General features: G+C 40.9%; 1 protein-coding gene across 2 annotated transcripts in view; it reads left to right on the top strand.

Moving 5' to 3' along the window:
- The window catches only part of NFE2L3 (NFE2 like bZIP transcription factor 3), a 33,527-nt gene extending 15,913 nt beyond the window's left edge, over positions 1–17,614 (top strand). The window contains exons 2-4 of one of the 2 annotated variants that reach the window (XM_055420993.2): positions 6,678–6,845; positions 14,789–14,872; positions 15,463–17,614. In XM_055420993.2, the coding sequence (XP_055276968.2) occupies positions 6,678–6,845; positions 14,789–14,872; positions 15,463–16,689 (1,479 nt within the window). In that variant the 3' untranslated portion in view covers positions 16,690–17,614. The remainder of the gene's footprint in view (positions 1–6,677; positions 6,846–14,788; positions 14,873–15,462) is intronic. The other variant, XM_088834607.1, reaches the window with a different exon arrangement.
- Positions 17,615–18,373: the final 759 nt, after the last annotated feature.

The following is an 18,373-nucleotide window of genomic DNA, read 5'->3' as shown; positions in this document are numbered from 1 at the left end:
CCCTTCAAATGTAAGCTCTGAAGAGGCAATCTAGACTTTTTTTTCACTGTTGTATCCCCAGCATCCAGTATACTATTTGGCATTTAATATGTATTGATTCAGTGAGTGAATGAATAAGGAAAGCTGCATGATATCCTTATTGATGAAACATTATGAGTAAAAAAGAATGGCAGGTGTGATAATGTGATGTAATACGTATTTAGTCCTCATCTGCCCCCACCCCTATGTGGCAGAGCTCCCAAAGACCTTGAAATATCCTAAGCATGAGAGCAATGGGAGCATCTTTTGTTATAATATTTGGTCTCCCAGTCCTCAGTTCCTGAAATAGTTCCAGAGCCCTGAAGGTGAAAGGAAGCTTTTCCTATTTATAACATGCCTCTTCTAGCCACACCTGACTTATGGGGTTGTTTTTTGTTTTTTTAATATTTATTTATTTGGCTATGCCAGGTTTTAATTGCAGCATGTGGGATCTAGTTCCCTGACCATAGACTGAACGTGAGCCCCTTGCATTGGGATTGTGGAGTATTAGCCACTGGACCACCAGGAAAGTCCCTTCATTCTGTTGATGAGGCAGCTTTGGGAGAGCCCCCTAAAGATGGGGGCTGGTTTCCAGGGGAACCAACCACATGATGAGAGGATTAGAACTTTAAACCCGCCCCCGCCCCAGACCTCTGGGGAAGGGAGAGGAGCTATAGATTGAGTTTAGTCACTAACAGCCAATGATCGATCAACCATGCTTGTGTAGTGATGCCTCCATAAAAAGCCAGGAGGACTTTGGAGATCTTCCAGGTTGGTGACCACATGGAGGTGTTGGGCATGGCAGCTTGTGACCTTTCCACAGTCCTTGCTTTTAGGCATCTGTTTGTTTCTGAGTTGTGTCCTTTTGTAATAAAATGGTAATCTAATAAGTAAAATGTTTCCTTGAGATCTGTGAGCCACTCTAGCAAACTAATCACCCCAGAGGAGGAGGAAGGTTATGGGGACCTTTAATTTATAGGCACTTGGTGGGAAGCACAGGTAACCACCTGGACTTGGAACTGACCTCTGGAGGGAGAGATAGCAGTTTTGAGGCTGAGCCTTTAACCTGTGAGATCTAAGTTATAGAACACGCAGGTGGTGCCACAGAACTGCTAGGTGTATGAAAAGCCCACACACCTGGTGTCAGAAGTGAAGTAGTAGACCATTGAAAATGGAGGGACGACACAGTGTTTTCCTTTACATCAGATATCTCATTATTATTGAGCAGTATTCTGAAAGCATAAGCAAAGCAATTAGACAAGAAAATGAAATAAATTTAAATCATGAGAAGGAAGAGGTGAAAAATAATTAGTAAAGCAATTGACATGACTGTATATACTTTGGGGGGAAAAATACAGATTAACAGGAATTATAATGGAAGAATAGTTTTTCTGAGACTACCTTCTGTGGTTGCCTTGAACACCATGTAGGGGTTTTAGGGGATAACTTTAGTTAGATGTAATTTCAAACTTTAAAAAACGTTGTGAGAATAGTATATATCCTTTACTCAGATTTGCCTGTTGTTTACATTTGGCCCCATTTGAGTTACCTGTTTATAAATACATCTATATACACATACAGTTCTTTCATTCTGAAACACCTAAGAATGAATTGCAGCCATTACGTATAAAATTCCTAGTATGATCTATAACCAGTTAACCAGAATCAGGAAAATTTAACATGAATCTAAGACTATAATCTATTGCACATACTTAAATTTTATCTATTGCCCCAGTAATATCCTATGTAACTACTTTTTCTCTGAGGTCTGAATCTAACCCAGGAGCACATGTTGCATTTACTTGTCAAATCTCTTAAATCACCTTTAATATGGAAAAGTTCTTTCAGTTCTTGACCTTTAGATTTTGGAAGAATATCAACCAGTTATTTTGTAAAGTGGCTCCCAATTTTGATTTGTCTGATGTTTCCTCATTACATTGAGATTATGAACACCACAGAAATGGTATTGTATCCTTCATATTGTGTCAGGAGGCATCTTGGTTTATCGCCGTATTGTGATGATAGATTTGACCACTGGTTTATTTTGTTTTGAACTTATTTTGTCTTGGGGTGCAGCCAATTAACAGTGTTGTGATAGTTTCAGATGAACAGCAAAGGGACTCAGCCATACACATACATTCTTCCCCCAAACCCCCCGTGCCCCCATCCAGGCCACTGCATAACATTTGACCACTTGGTTTAGATGGTGTTTGCCAGGTTTCTCCTGAAGGGTTATTTTTTTTCTCTTTGTAATTAAAAAGTAATCTGGGTTGATACTTTGAGGCTACTTAAATATTTTTATTTTTCATCAAGTTTTTATTCCCTAGTTTTAGCATTCAATCATGATTTTCTAACTCCATCATTCTCCTTCTATTTTTATTAGTTGCATTCTACTCTAAGGGAGATATTTCCCTTTTTCCTCATTTACTTGTTTATACTGAAATGAACTCGCTGGTCCTTTTATTTAACACATTGAGTTATGATCCATTATTATATAATAGGATTTTAACCTATTTTCTGCTTTTTGCCATGTGATTGTGGTCATACAGAATTTCTCTATCTTCCATTCTTATCCAGAGTTTTAAGGCAGGCCATCTTATAGACTTTTGTTACCAAACTCTCATACACTCTGAAAGTTTCCTTATGGGCTTGATCTAGTTAGGCATTAGCCACTGGTTTCCTCTGTTATTGTTTATTTATGTATTGTTATAGATGACATCCTCATGTTGTATTAATTCTGATATTAGACTAAGGGGACCTTGCTTCATGGTTCTAAAATAGATCTTGTGATTTAGAGGTTAGAAGCTCCTATGCCCACAAGCAGCAAATTTATTTGTAAACAAAGTTAACTGCTTCAGGAATCTAGAATTTTGAATTAGATTCTCTATCACAATAAACTGTAGAAAATTCTGAAAGAGATGGGAATACCAGACCACCTGACCTGCCTCTTGAGAAACCTGTATGCAAGTCAGGAAGCAACAGTTAGAACTGGACATGGAACAACAGACTGGTTCCAAATAGGAAAAGGAGTACATCAGGGCTGTATATTGTCACCCTGCTTATTTAACTTATATGCAGAGTACATCATGAGGAACGCTGGGCTGGAAGAAGCACGAGCTGGAATCAAGATTGCTGGGAGAAATATCAATAACCTCAAATATGCAGAGGACACCCCCCTTATGGCAGAAAGTGAAGAGGAACTCAAAAGCCGCCTGATGAAAGTGAAAGAGGAGAGTGAAAAGGTTGGCTTGAAGCTCAACATTCAGAAAACAAAGATCATGGCATCTGGTCCCATCACTTCATGGGAAATAGATGGGGAAACAGTGGAAACAATGTCAGACTTTATTTTTTTGGGTTCCAAAATCACTGCAGATGCTGATTGCAGCCAGGAAATTAAAAGACGCTTACTCCTTGGAAGGAAAGTTATGACCAACCTAGATAGCATATTAAAAAGCAGAGACATTACTTTGCCAACCAAGGTCCGTCTAGTCAAAGCTATGGTTTTTCCCGTGGTCATGTATAGATGTGAGAGTTGGACTATGAAGAAAGCTGATCGCCGAAGAACTGATGCTTTTGAACTGTGGTGCTGGAGAAGACTCTTGAGAGTCCCTTGGACTGCAAGGAGATCCAACCAGTCCATTCTAAGGGAGATCAACCCTGGGTGTTTGTTGGAAGGACTTATACTAAAGCTGAAACTCCAATCCTTTGGCCACCTCATGCGAAGAGTTGACTCACTGGAAAAGACTCTAATGCTGGAAGGGATTGGGGGCGGGAGGAGACGGGGACGACAGAGAATGAGATGGCTGGATGGCATCACTGACTCGATGGACATGAGTTTGAGTGAACTCCGGGAGTTGGTGATGGACAGGGAGGCCTGGCATGCTGTGGTTCATGGGGTCGCAAAGAGTCGGACATGACTGAGCAACTGAACTGAACTGAAGGCTTAACAAAAGAAACCTTCTCTTGGCAAAAAATTGAGGTTAAAAGAGTGATGACCAGTCTTATCTTTTCCCTTCTTCCTTGAATTTAGATGGGAATCAGTGTTTATGTTGCAGAAAAGAGCAAGAGTATGTACCCTCACTCATCAGAAATCGCATACAAACTCTTAGGATGTGATATCTAGGAGTTCATCTGTTCAGCAACTATTATTAAGGATCTGCTGTGTGCCAGGCTGTGGTGTAGGAATCAAGCAGAGTCCTGCCCTCAAGAAACTTGCATTCTAGTGGGACAGATTAGACAACAAACAAATACAATAACATGTTCAATTCAGTCACTCAGTCATGTCCAACTCTTTGCAAGCTCATGGACTGTAGCATGCCAGGCCTTCCAGCCCATCGTCAACTCCCAGAATTTACTCAAACTCATGTCCACTGAGTCGGTGATGCCATCTAACCATCTCATCCTCTGTCGTCCCCTTCTCCTTCCACCTTCAGTCTTTCCCAGCATCAGGGTGTTTTCAAATGAGTCAGTTCTTTGCATCAGGTGGCCAAAGTATTGGAGTTTAAGCTTAAGCATCAGTCCCTCCAATGAATATTCAGGACTGGTTTCCCTTAGGGTGGACTGGTTGGATCTCCTTGCAGTACAAGGGACTTTCAAGAGTTCTCCAACACCACAGTTCAAAAGCATCAATTCTTTGGCACTCAGCTTTCTTTATAGTCCAACTCGGACATCCATACATGACTACTGGAAAAACCGTAGCTTTGACTAGACAGACGCTTTGTTGGCAAAGTAATGTCTCTGCTTTTTAATATGCTGTCCAGGTTGGTCATAACTTTTCTTCCAGGGAGCAAGAGTCTTTTAATTTTATGGCTATAGTCACAATCTGCAGTGATTTTGGAGGCCCAGAAAGTAAAGCCTGTCACTCTTTCCACTGTTTCCCCATCTATTTGCCATGAAGTGACGGGACCAGATGCCATGATCTTAGTTTTCTGAATGTTAAGTTTTAAGCCAGCTTTTTCACTCTCCTCTTTCACTTTCATCAAGAGGCTCTTTAGTTCTTTTTCACTTTCTGCCATAAGTGTGGTGTCATCTGCGTATCTGAGGTTATTGATATTTCTCCCAGCAATCTTGATTCCAGCTTGTGTTTCATCCAGCCTGGCATTTCGCATGATGTATTCTGCATATAAGTTAAATAAGCAGGGTAACAATATACAGCCTTGACATACTCCTTTCCCTATTCGGAACCAGTCTGCTGTTCCATGTCCGGTTCTAACTGTTGCTTCCTGATCTGCATACAGATTTCTCAAGAGGCAGGTCAGGTGGTCTGGTGTTCCCATCTCTTCCAGGATTTTCTACAGTTTGTTGTGATCCACACAATCAAAGGCTTTGGCACAGTCAATAAAGCAGATGTTTTTCTGGAACTCTCTTGCTTTTTCGATGATCCAACAGATGTAGGTGTTAGTTACTGTGTTTGGAAGGCTGATGGGAATTATCCAATAGACAAAGAAGTATTGTTGATGCAGAAAAGAGGATAGGGTAGCAGAAGCACTGTCTTCAAGCACCCAAGCTACTTGTGATGGAGGATGTGAACAAGAGATCTTGAGGTAGGAAGACCAGCATCTACAGTGTCAAGAATTTGGTACAGTGAACAGAGAAGCAAGTAAAACCAAGTGGGCCATCAGCACATTAGCCTCCTTTTTCTTCTGCTCTTGCTTTGATTTCTCTCCTTGTTTTAGCACCTGTGTATTTACATTTCTTTGACTTTTATTTTCTTTTTAAAGATTAACATTCCTGTGGTTTAGAGTAGGGGGCAGAAATGCTGTCCTTGAGTTAGTCCAGTATGTTTTGTTGCTGGAAGAGAGAAATTAAAAACAGATCCTTGGAAAGAATTTAAGAGACCTTGATATTATGTTGGGCTTCCCTGTGGCTCAGATGGTAAAGCATCTGCCTGCAATGTGGGAGACCCAAGTTCAATCCCTGGGTCGGGAATATCCCCTGGAGAAGGAAATGGCAACCCACTCCAGTACTCTTGCCTGAAAAACTCCATGGACTGTCTCCTGAGGAGCGTGGTAGGCGACAGTCCCTCAGGCGACAGTCCATGGAGTCGCAAAGAGTCGGACACGACTGAGCTTAGTGGGGAAACAGTATACAGAGAATTTTTAATATAATTGGAAGTATCAGAAAATATATGCTAAATGGCAACTGCTTGAATGTTCAGAAGAATTCTCTAGCTTTTTAATTATCTGTCTCCTAAGTTAAAGGTGAAGGACTCATCTGTATAAATAAGTATAGTTAAAAATACCAGTGGAGATGTTTAAGCTTTATCATTATTTTTCAAATTTTTATTTACCTTTTTCCTGACTAAAAGAAATACATGTTTGTGGTAAAACACTCAAACAGTATAGAAATGTATAAAATGAAGCCAACTCTCTTACCCTCCCTGAAGTCAGGGGGTTTATAAATGCAAATAATTTACATTATTCAGATCAGAACAGCCTGTCTCACAGTGAGTTTTTGAAAAGGACAGGACACAAAACTGACCTTTGTTTCAGAATTAAAATGTTCCTTTGATACCAAAATAATGAAATGTCAGTCTTAGCTTTCGACTTGTGGGTTTCCTGATCACTGAGCAGTAAGTACAAAACAGTTTCAAAGATTTTACTTATTTGATGAAATGTGGATTTGTCCTTAGCACATTTGGGGGTTGGTCCTTTTTATAGGAGAATGAGGTATTAAGAGGTGTGGGTCACAGCCCCCAGCATGAAGAAAATGAGCAAAGATCATCAACCCAGAAGGAAAAATCACTACAGCAGAAGAATGAAGATGAAAATAAAGTAGCAAATAAGCCTGCCTGGGAGGCAGAAAAAACCACTGAATCTAGAAGTGAGGTAAGCATGTTGGAATATTCCAGCCATACTATTTTGGCTTTAAGGTAGATTTTATGACTTGACAATTTGTATTGAGAATGGATTTTATATATGTGTGCCTTACTAGAAGTAAATTTGATATATGAAAATACATATTTTTAAAAATCGTGGATGTGGTTATTTTGTTTACAAAGGAATCAGCTATAGACCATTATATCTGGTTAAATTCACAGACACCCATCCAGAAACCTGCTGGCAGGTTTTGTTGTGTTTGCAAGGGATGTAGAGATGGCTGGCATCCTGAACCCAGGAATCCTCAATCAAAACCAGTCACTTCAGAAGGAGTAGACAGGTTGGCTGTTTGGGAAAGTAGGGAGAGGACCCTACAGGGACATCACCCTCAGTTCGGTTGGAACTTGGGCTCACATCCTTGCTCAGTCTCCTGGTGCATCATGCTCACTGGGCATCCATGAGTCCACTTTGCATCTTTGGCCTAGGTGGAGTCGGATAGCCTCATTGACTCCTTGCAACTAATAACTACACTCGTGAGAAGTAGAGAGAATGGACAAAGATGAACTCCAGGAGCCAGGCTGAACTCCTTCCTTCTTTAACATGGGACCTAATCTGGGTTCTACTCAGCAGTGGTCCAGACAGGTCTGGAATTCCACAGACCTTTAACCACTTGGTACTTCCCCTGGCAGGTGGCACCCTTGCAGGTCTTGCCTTGACGGGGCTCCCAGCCTTGCACTGCCCCAAGTGGAATTTGGGGCTGTGCCTTGAACACCCATGGAGGGTAGAGAGTATTATGCCTTGGCCCTTCTCAGGCAGCCCATCATCACTGTAGCCTTGACTTTGTAACATCACCCTGAACATGACTGACAGAATGAAGCCTGAAAACAGTTCTGCTCCCTCTGCCCACTCACCACTCTGCCACCCCTCCAGCCTGTTCTGTTTTAGGGAACTAGTTCTTCCCTACATGGTGGGTGAAATCTAGGACAGGCCCTATGCTAGATAATCAGACCAGAAACCTCTCTGCTTATCCCAGTGCAGCAGTTGGTAGACAGAACCACTGTAAATTCTCAACAAGTCTGTAGTTTTTCCACTTCTATCCCTGCTGCAACCTCAAAGCCTGGCGGGGTGGGAAAGGGTGTGTGGGCAGCTTCTTGGGTTTCCCCAGTTCTTCCCCCCTTGTTTATTCAGTCACTTTCTCTGAAGCTGAGGGTGTGATGGGTGGTGTGAGCTCAGAAAAGGTGTTCCTTGACTGTTGCCAGTCTGAAACTGGTTTCAGTTTCCCTAGACTGCAGAATGTATTTAAAACCACTTCTCTGTTGGTTAGGCACTTTCATTTTGCAGGTTCTTTGGAGACCCCTACAGCTGGGAGTCTCTCACTGTCCTTCTCAAGGACACATGCACCTCCACCTCCAAGTGGCCTTTCAAGCACCTGCTGGTCCTGGAAACCTGCACCTCACCTCCTTTGTCAATCATTTCTCTAGCCGCAGCCCACGCTTGGCAAGCTATTTTTCAGGCAAGCTCTGGATGCTCATCTGTTGTGTTCCCTTAACACCATGTTTCTAAGTGGTCTCTTTGAGTCCTTTTTTGCTAGTCTTTAGAAGATGTGGAGTTCAACCCAAGGAACCCCTTCCCATTTTCACTTTACCTCAAGCTATTCAACCCTTTTATGAGCTACAGTTAAATGAGATTCCACTGCAGCCGGGCATTTCACTGTGACATGCAGAGGTATCCCAGCTGCCTCTGCTTTTACCCACTGGTACTCTCCCCAGGCCTTGTGTTCCTTTGTAATTTGTGTACGTTGCCATGGCTTTACCACCTCCATATGCACATGCACACACACACACAAGTGCCAGAGAATTGTCACATTGGTGCCAGTAAGTGCTGAAATAACCATGTCTGTTTTGAAGGAGACATTTCAGGTCACTTTACTGAGTACCTCACAAACCATCTTTTTTGAGGCAAAAGATGTTCTTAAACCAGTCTTACTGCCACTTCATTGTGTAAAGATTTAGACTGTTGACTCATATTTTTCCTGGGTATGTCTTTGCAATTATACCCCTTCACAAGGCTTCCCAGAAAAGCAGGACCTTATTTTCTACTTTTTTGAACTGCCTATAGTAACTCACTGCTAGGTAACAGGCACTCATTAAATAACAATGAAGTGATAAGATGAAGGAGGGAGCTTCCTTGGAGAATTTGAAATATTTCACTGAAGACAGACATCAGTTTGGACAAAACTGTCTGGAAACACAATCACTTAGGAGTGTGGCATTTGTGCCTTGGTTCTTAATTATCAGACTCAGCTCGTTTTTTGTAGGTCCATGTTTCTGTTTTGTGCCAGTGTTTAAATTACACTTCTTGTAGGATCTTCTCATGATAAAACAGAAAGGAGTTATCTGTGACCACAGTGAATCACTGGCATTTGAGAATATTTAAGATGACTGACATAATTTACTCATTAACAGTGACATCCTTCTAGCTGCACTGCAAGCCTAGACTGCTATTAATGAAAAGGAAATACACAAATATATACAGGTTAACTGGTCTGAAGACACGGTCTTCTCACTAAAGACAAGTTGAATTTATGTATTGTTGCATATTTTTAAAGGTAGAAAATGTTATTTTTTTAACATTCCTAGTGATCTCTGTTCAAAATGCAGTGAATTCTTGGCCAAACACAGAACTGATTAGGAAGGAGGACTTTTATATGAAGATTTAGGACTGCAGTCATGTAGTCCAGTTTAGGCCCTCAAGTAAAAGGTACAGGCCCATGGGATTCTGAAGAGAAATGAGGGAATTTTCTTTGTAATGGAAGTAGGGCAGGCTTAAGGGCAATACCAAGAAATAGACCCCCGTAGACTAGCAACTACCTGAACCCAAAACCACCCTCAGAGTAGAAAGGAACCTGGGGAAAAATAAACCTCAGTGAGAGTGGACATAAGAGGTGGTAATGTGGGGACGAGTGAGATAAACGGGTGTTTAAGGGACCCTGTCACTTCTTCCATCTCCTGCGGAGTCAACCAAAATGCTGGTTGTAAGGGGTTAGCCCCTCAAGCCTCCATCGACAGGGGCACTGAGGAGGAAGAAACAGGTAAACAAGACCTGATAAGACAGGTAGATCTTTGAATAGCCTGAAGGATCAGTCCGTATTTCCATGTTCTAAATGTTCAGGCTTTCTTTTCTGCAAACAGTGTTATTTACCCATAATTAAGGATTGTTTTTTCAGGAATGAATATAGATTTGTGCTGATGTTACCTGTTCACACACTTGTGACCATCAGGCAAATTTTGGTCAATGGTTGGCCAAGACGAATGAATCAAATTTCTGAAATTTCTTGATATCTTAATTTAAAATCTTCACCAATTGGTAAAGAAGTTTGCTACCCACTAAGGATGCGTAATTTCCAGTTAAAGAACAAATAATATCCACCAACTTATCTTAAATATGTCTTATAACATCCAAAGAAAGTATTTGAAACACATACACAAAATCATGAAATTAAAAGATGCTTGCTTGCTCCTTGGAAGAAAAGCCACAACAAACCTAGATCATGTATTATAAAAGCAGAGACATTACTTTGCCAGCAAAGGTCTGTCTAGTCAAAGCTATGGTTTTTCCAGTAGTCATGTATGGATGTCCGAGTTGGACCATAAAGAAGGCTGAGTGCCGAAAACTTGATGCTTTTGAACTGTGGTGTTGGAGAAGACTCTTGTGAGTCCCTTGGACTGCAAGGAGATCCAACCAGTCATTCTAAAGGAAATCAATCCTGAATATTCATTGGAAGGACTGATGCTGAATCTCCAATACTGTGGCCACCTGATTCAAATAACTGGCTCATTGGAAAAGACCGTGATGCTGGGAAAGAGTGAAGGAAGGAGGAGGAGACAATTGGTTGATGAATTGGTTGGATGACATCATTGATTCAATGGACATGAGTTTGAGTAAACCCTGGGAATTGGCGATGGCCTGGGAGGCCTGGCGTGCTGCAGTCCGTGGGGTCGCAGAGTCGGACATGACCGAGTCACTGACCACCACCACCACAATATCAGTCCAGCTGATCTGAATCTTCAAAAAAGAAAACCAGTTATGGGTGGGAGTTACACACAGCACAAGTCATGAATGTGAATTTACTAACATGTAAAGACACCCCTTTGATACACCAGATACAGAAATATGGTCTTCAAATCAGGCACAAAAGCTGAAGATCCCCAGCCTCTGTCATGGCATCTGGATTTGAGTAGATCACAAGTCCATGCCTGTGGGTACCTGCTTTAAAGCTCAATGTTAAATGCTCTTCTAGTTTAGGAAATGACAGTTAGGACACTTCTAGCCATGAGCTAGGAGACAGAGCAAGGAAGCTGTCCATCCAACTTTTAGAAATCAGAACACCAAGTGGTGTGGATTCAGACTACCATCACCATCAGGAATCCTCAATCAAGAAAAGGTGTAGAAAATTATAGAAAAACTGGTCCTTAAAGAGAAAAATATAAAACTGAGTTGGTAAACACTTGGTATGTGGCATTCCTATAGAAAACAGTTCTCAAAGGTGAGCTTTTGCATTAAAAAGAAGACAATGATAGAATAAGAAAACCTAAATTACTCCTCATAGGAGTCCTAGGAGACTGGAAGTATGAAGAAGCAGCATTCAAAGTTTATGCCAAAATATTTCCAAAATTAAAATGACTTAGATTAAAGGGACACACAGAATCCCAAGCAGAGTAAATAAAAAATTAAGTCCCAGACCTATCACAGTGAAATGACAGGGCAACAAAAACTAAAAAAATAAAACTACCCAAGGAGGGAAATGGGTGAATTTAACTCAGATGACCATTATATCTACTACTGTGGACAAGAATCCCTTAGAAGAAATGGAGTAGCCATCATAGTCAACAAGAGTCTGAAATGCAATACATGGATGCAAGCTCAAAAATGACATAACGATCTCTGTTCATTTCCAAGGCAAACCATTCAGTATCACAGTGATCCAAGTCTATGCTTCAACCAGTAATGCTGAAGAAGCTGAAGTTGAACGGTTCTATGAAGACCTACGAGACCTTCTAGAACACATACCAAAAAAAAAAAAAGATGTCCTCTTCATTATAAGGGACTGTAATTCAAAAGTAGGAAGTCAAGAAATACCTGGAGTAACAAGCAAATTTGGCCTTGGAATACAGAATGAAGCAGGGCAAAGGCTAATAGTGTTTTGCCAAGAGAACACACTGGTCATAGCAAACACCCTCTTCCAACAACACGAAAGACGACTCTACTCATGGACATCACCAGATGGCCAACACCGAAATCTGATTATAGATGGAGAAGCTCTATACAGTCAGCAACTGACTGTGGCTCAGATCATGAACTCCTTATAGTAGGGGAAACCACCAGACCATTCAGGTATGACCTAAATCAAATCCCTTATGATTATACAGTGGAAGTGAGACACAGACTTAAGGGACTAGATCTGATAGAGTCCCTAATGAACTACGGACGGAGGTTCATGACATTGTGCAGGAGGCAGTGATCAAGACCATCCCCGAGAAAAGCAAAAAGGCAAAATGGTTCTCTGAGGAGGCCCTACAAATAGCTGAGAAAAGAAGAGACGTGAAAGCCAAAGGATAAAAGGAAGGATATACCCATTTGAATGCAAAGTTCCAAAGAATAGCCAGGAGAGATAAGAAAGCCTTCCTCAATAATCAATGCAAAGAAATAGAGGGAAACAATGGAATGGGAAAGACTAGAGATCTCTTCAAGAAAACCAGAGATGCCAAGAATCATGCAAAGATGGACTCAATAATGGACAGAAATGGTACGGACCTAACAGAAGCAGAAGATATTAAGAAAAGATGACAAGAATACACAGACGAACCATACAAAAGAGACCATCATGACCTAGATAACCATGATGGTGTTATCACTCATCTAAGGCCAGACATCCTGGAGTATGAAGTCAAGCAGACCTTGAGGAAGCATCACTATGAACAAAGTTAGTGGAGGTGATGTAATTCCAGCTGAGCTATTTCAAATCCTAAAAGATGATGCTGTGAAAGTGCTGCCCTCAATATGTCAGCAAATTTGGAAAACTCAGCAGTGGCCACAGGACTGGAAAAGGTCAGTTTCCATTCCAATCCCAAAGAAGGGCAATGCCAAAGAATGCTCAAACTACCGCATGACTGCACTCATCTCACACGCTAGGAAAGTAATGCTCAAATTTTTCTAAGCCAGGCTTCAACAGTATGTGAACCATGAACTTCCAGATGTTCAAGCTGGGATTAGAAAAGACAGAGGAACCAGAGATCAAATTGCCTACATTCATTAGATCATCAAAAAAGCAAGAGAATTCCAGAAAAACATCTGCTTTATTGATTGCACCAAAGCCTTTAACTGTGTGGATCACAACAAACTGTGGAAAATTCTGAGATGGGAATACCAGACCACCTGACCTGCCTCTTGAGAAATCTATATGCAGGTCAGGAAGCAACAGTTAGAACCCAGACATGGAACAGCAGGCTGGTTCCAAATAGGGAAAGGAATACGTCAAGGCTATATATTGTCACCCTGCTTATTTAACTTATATGCAGAGTACATCATGAGAAACACTGGACTGGATGAAGCACAAATTGGAATCAAGATTGCCGGAAGAAATATCAATAACCTCAGATATGCAGATGACACCACCTTTATGGCAGAAAGTGAAAAATAACTAAAGAGCCTCTTGATGACAGAGAATGAGAACGAAAAAGCTGGCTTAAAACTCAACATTCAGAAAGCTAAGATCATGGTGTCTGGTCCCATGACTTCATGGCAAATTGATGGGGAAACAGTGGAAACAGAGACTTTATTTGGGGGGCTCCAAAATCACTGCAGATGGTGACTGCAGCCATGAAATTAAAAGATGCCTGCTCCTTGGAAAAAAGTTACGACCAACCTAGACAGCATAGAAAGCAGAGACATTACATTGCCAACAAAGCGTCCATCTAGTCAAGGCTATGATTTCTCCAGTAGTCATGTTCATGTATGGATGTGAGAGCTGGACTATGAGGAACACTTAGCAGGACTCTTCTGAGTCCCTTGGACTGCAAGGAGATCCAACCAGTCCATCCTAAAGGAAATCAATCCAGAATATTCACTGGAAGGACTGATATTGAAGCTGAAGCTCCAATACTTTGGGCCACCTATGCGAAGAACTGACTCATTGGAAAAGACCCTGATATTGGAAAAGATTGAAGGCGAGAGAAGAGGACGACAGAGGATGAGATGGCTGGATGGCATCACCGACTCACCGGACATGAGTTTGAGTAAACTGGGAGTTGGCGATGGGCTGGGAGGCCTGGCCTGCAGTCCATGGGCTCATAGAGTCTGACACAACTGAACAACTGAACTGAACTGAAGGGGGAGGGGGAAGATAAGTTTACTATAGGTCTGTCATTTTGTAACTAAATGCCACAGGACAGTGCTGAGGGAAAACATTAAGTCTGACCTAAGCATGAAGGCAAAATAATTCCAAATTACAAAGACTAGAGTTCATGAAGCCACTCTAAAAAACTATCAAATCATTTCAACAAGAAACTTAAACCCTTTAGGAAGGCAGGAGATGAAGCAATAGTGAATAAAGAGGTTGATAAAACTTTGGTAACTCTAAATATGTATTTAACTGAAAATTACAATATCCTCTTAATCACTCTGGAAGGTTCGCTGGGGAGGGACAAAATAATGTGGAAGAATATAAGCCAAAAAAATTGATGGAAAATGATTAGGGCAGGAATGGAGGAAGAGTTGAGTTAAATGTTCTTGTTGAAAGCCGGATATTAAAATACTGAGCACTAAAAAAGGAACAATATAAAAATTCCAAGATAAAAATTCAGCTTGGATATGACTTGGTTATCCTTTCTAGATTAAGTCTAAAAGTTCAAGGCAACCACTTTAACCTTATTTTTAAATGACTTTTTCTACAGAGATATCAAAACGGAACAGATGCATTTTTCTCTCAGGAAGACTTATTTCAATTGCTTTCATCGCAGCCTGAAAATCTATTTGAGGTAATTAAAAACTTGGCTTTTATCTGCACTGACCTCTTTGTGAGTAAATGTAACATTTTTACCTTGGATAAAAGCTTTAATACTTAATGGTTCCTAATACATTACAACCCCATGGACTGTAGCTCACCAGGCTCCTCTGTACACTGTTCCCCCTTCCAAATAATCACAAAGGTATAATCAAATTCATGAAATCCATGTTGACTCAATGACAGTACATACTTGGCTGCCTTAGTCTTTCTGGTAGCACTGTACTTCCATTGACAGTCCATAGGGTGGATTTAGCTTAGCTTATAAACAGCTAGGGTAAGTAAATAACAGGAAGACAGTATTAAAGACCAGCTTTTATATTGACAATGTTTTAAAATTTTCTGTGATGTTCAAAGACCTTATCTTTCCCCCACTATACCATAGTCTCATTTGAGCGTGTAGTCAGTTGCCTACATTTAAGGGAAGTTATTCACAGCCAACGCCATATCCTTATTTGTAAAGGAGTTAACATTACAAAGAGAACTAGAAGTACTGCTTTGTGTATTAGAACTGGTGTTGAAATAGTTTTATGTATTTACAGCCTTTTTCCTTTCCTTTTTCAGGGAATCCCACTGGGAGATATTGCTCCTCTCCCTGCAAGTATCAACGATGGCATGAATTCCCCCACACATTATAATGTAAATGTTAGCCAAGCTGTAAGTCAGGATGTAAGTCTCCATGAGGCCATGTTGCTATGTTCTGACAATACATTTAGAAGGGATCCAGTAGCAAGGACTTCACAGCCACAAGAACAAATCCTACAGTTAAGTTCTATTACCAATACTGAACAGACCCTCCCTGGAACTAATCTGACAGCATTTCTTCCATTTGTTGACAATCAGATGAGGTATCTAAGCCAAGACCATCTGTATGACCTTGATATAAACATATTTGATGACACAAACTTAATGTCTTTGGCCACAGGAGGTTTTGATCCAATGGAAGTTTCTTGGTTGCTTGAAGAACCAGGTTATGATTCTGGGCTTTCCTTAGACTCAAGTAACAATAGCACCTCTGTTATCAAGTCTAATTCTTCTCACTCTATATGTGAAGGTGCTACAGGTTCCAGCAGTGACTTTTCCCATCAGGACCTAGAAGGGGCTGTAGGAGGAGACTATCCAGAGCCCAGTAAGCTTTGTCACATGAATGACAGGAGTGCTTTTCATTTTCATGGGGACCTTGCATTTCAACATGTATCACATAACCACACTTACCACTTACAGTCAAGTGCACTAGAATCCACTTCAGACTCTTTTTCATGGCCTGGGAAGTCACAGAAAATAAGCAGATACCTGAACGACACAGACAGAAACTTAAGCCGTGATGAACGACGTGCTAAAGCTTTGCATATCCCTTTTTCTGTGGATGAAATTATCCGCATGCCTGTAGATTCTTTCAACAGCATGTTAAGCAGGCACTATCTAACAGATTTACAAGTGTCGCTCATCCGTGACATTAGACGGAGAGGGAAAAATAAAGTTGCTGCTCAGAACTGCCGAAAGCGTAAACTGGATGTAATTTTGAATCTGGAAGATGATGTATGTAGCTTGCAAGCAAAGAAGGAAACCCTTAAGAGAGAGCAATCCCAGTGTCACAAAGCTATAAACATAATGAAACAGAAACTGCACCACCTCTATCATGATGTTTTTAGTAGGTTAAGAGATGATCAAGGTAGACCAGTCAGTCCAAACCAGTATGCTCTTCAGTGCACTCATGATGGAAGTGTTGTGATTGTACCCAAGGAATTAATGATCCCAGGCCAGAAAAAGGAAAACCAAAAGGGGAAATGAAAAAATTTAACATGTATTCCACCAATTCACATAAAAGCAGTTAGAAACTGATAAAGGCTCACAAATCTGCTTCCAAGTTTAGCTCATGTTAGCTTTTAATAAGTACAGCTTGACTCAGTTAAACTGTTAAAACTGTTAACAGTTAAAACTGTTTTCAAGCTCATGTGGACAAGTTTAGGTATCAGTCTCAGACCTAGGGCAGAAGCCACAACTTCATGAAATCCTAATAGTATGTACAGTGTGACATGGAAACAGCCTACTTTGGTAGCCATTTCTTAAGATGGTCTTTTAAAAAGCAGCAAACACTGGATGCAATTATTTCGAAACATGTGTTTTGACTTAAAATGCAATTTAACCTTAAGGTTTTCTCCCTTAGCACTGAAGTGACTTTTCAAGAGCCTTTTAATTTTTATGAATACTTAACTTATATAGCATTTTCTGTGGAAATAAAACTTATTTGATTTTATAAAGTGCTCACTTTTGCCTTTTATAGATTCTAAGCAAATTTACCTTCAGTCAGTTCAGTTGCTCAGTCGTGTCCAACTCTCCACGACCCCATGAATCACAGCACGCCAGGCCTCCCTGTTCGTCACCAACTCCCAGAGTTCACTCAAACTCATGTCCACAGTCAGTGATGCCATCTAGCCATCTCATTCTCGGTCGTCCCCTTCTCCTCCCGCCCCCAACCTTTCCCAGCATCAGTCTTTTCCAGTGAGTCAACTCATCGCATGAGGTGGCCAGAGTATTGCAGTTTCAGCTTTAGCATCAGTCCTTCCAATGAACACCCAGTAAATACCCATTCAAAAATACAGGTGAATATCCAGCAAATAGGACAGCAACAGTAAATTACAAATTGATCAGACTCTAGCCAAACTGAAGTCAGCATGCTGGCCTGACAATATTAGTCTCCCCCGCCCCTCCAAATTAATATAGAAGATGACATGAAAGAGACAAGGTTCTACTCTAGGATGCACGCCCCCCCCCCAATAATCCAAGAGCTTTCAAAATACAACATTTAAGCTTTAATACCTGAGGACAAAGAGCCTCCCCCCCCACATAACTACCTGCATATGGGGAACTGGAACTCCCTGGCAGTAAAGCCAGCGTGTAGGGATGGCTCCCTTATCTAGGAAATTTGACAACTTCACACCAAGAAAAAAAACAAACTTGCTTAAATGTGAAAACGTTATGGATCATATAAGAACTCAAGATTTACAATACGGAATAAATCAGTAAATGAGCAGACTGAACAAATATAAGCAAAATGGAACATTTTCAAATAGGCAAAAAGAAACACTTTTATAAAAAGGAGACTTGAAAACTTGGTCACGTCTTAGAAATGATGACTTGAAAACAAGAACTTAAGGACAGCTGTCCGAACTGTCACGGTCTGATAACAGTAACACAAATGCTGTCCAGTCTGTTTGATAGGGCTCCCTGAATGGTGCTAGTGGTAAAGCTCTCTCTCCAACGCAAGAGATACCAACTTTGATCCCCGGAACAAGTGGCTGCCTACTTCAGTCAGGCACAACTGAACACCTACATACCTAGTTGACTAGACTAATACCTAGTTGATTAGACTAATCTAAGGTCAGATATTAGAATCTTCACTACTTAGTATCACAAGTCAGTTATTTTAGGTTACTGAAGTGCAGTGAGTTACAGAAAACTTCCATTTTAAACT

The sequence above is a fragment of the Moschus berezovskii genome, chromosome 3 (genome assembly GCF_049115385.1).
Source record: "Moschus berezovskii isolate FMDL1 chromosome 3, NW_MosBer_1.0, whole genome shotgun sequence".
Lineage (NCBI taxonomy): Eukaryota > Metazoa > Chordata > Mammalia > Artiodactyla > Moschidae > Moschus > Moschus berezovskii.
This window is presented reverse-complemented; position numbering and strand designations above follow the sequence as displayed.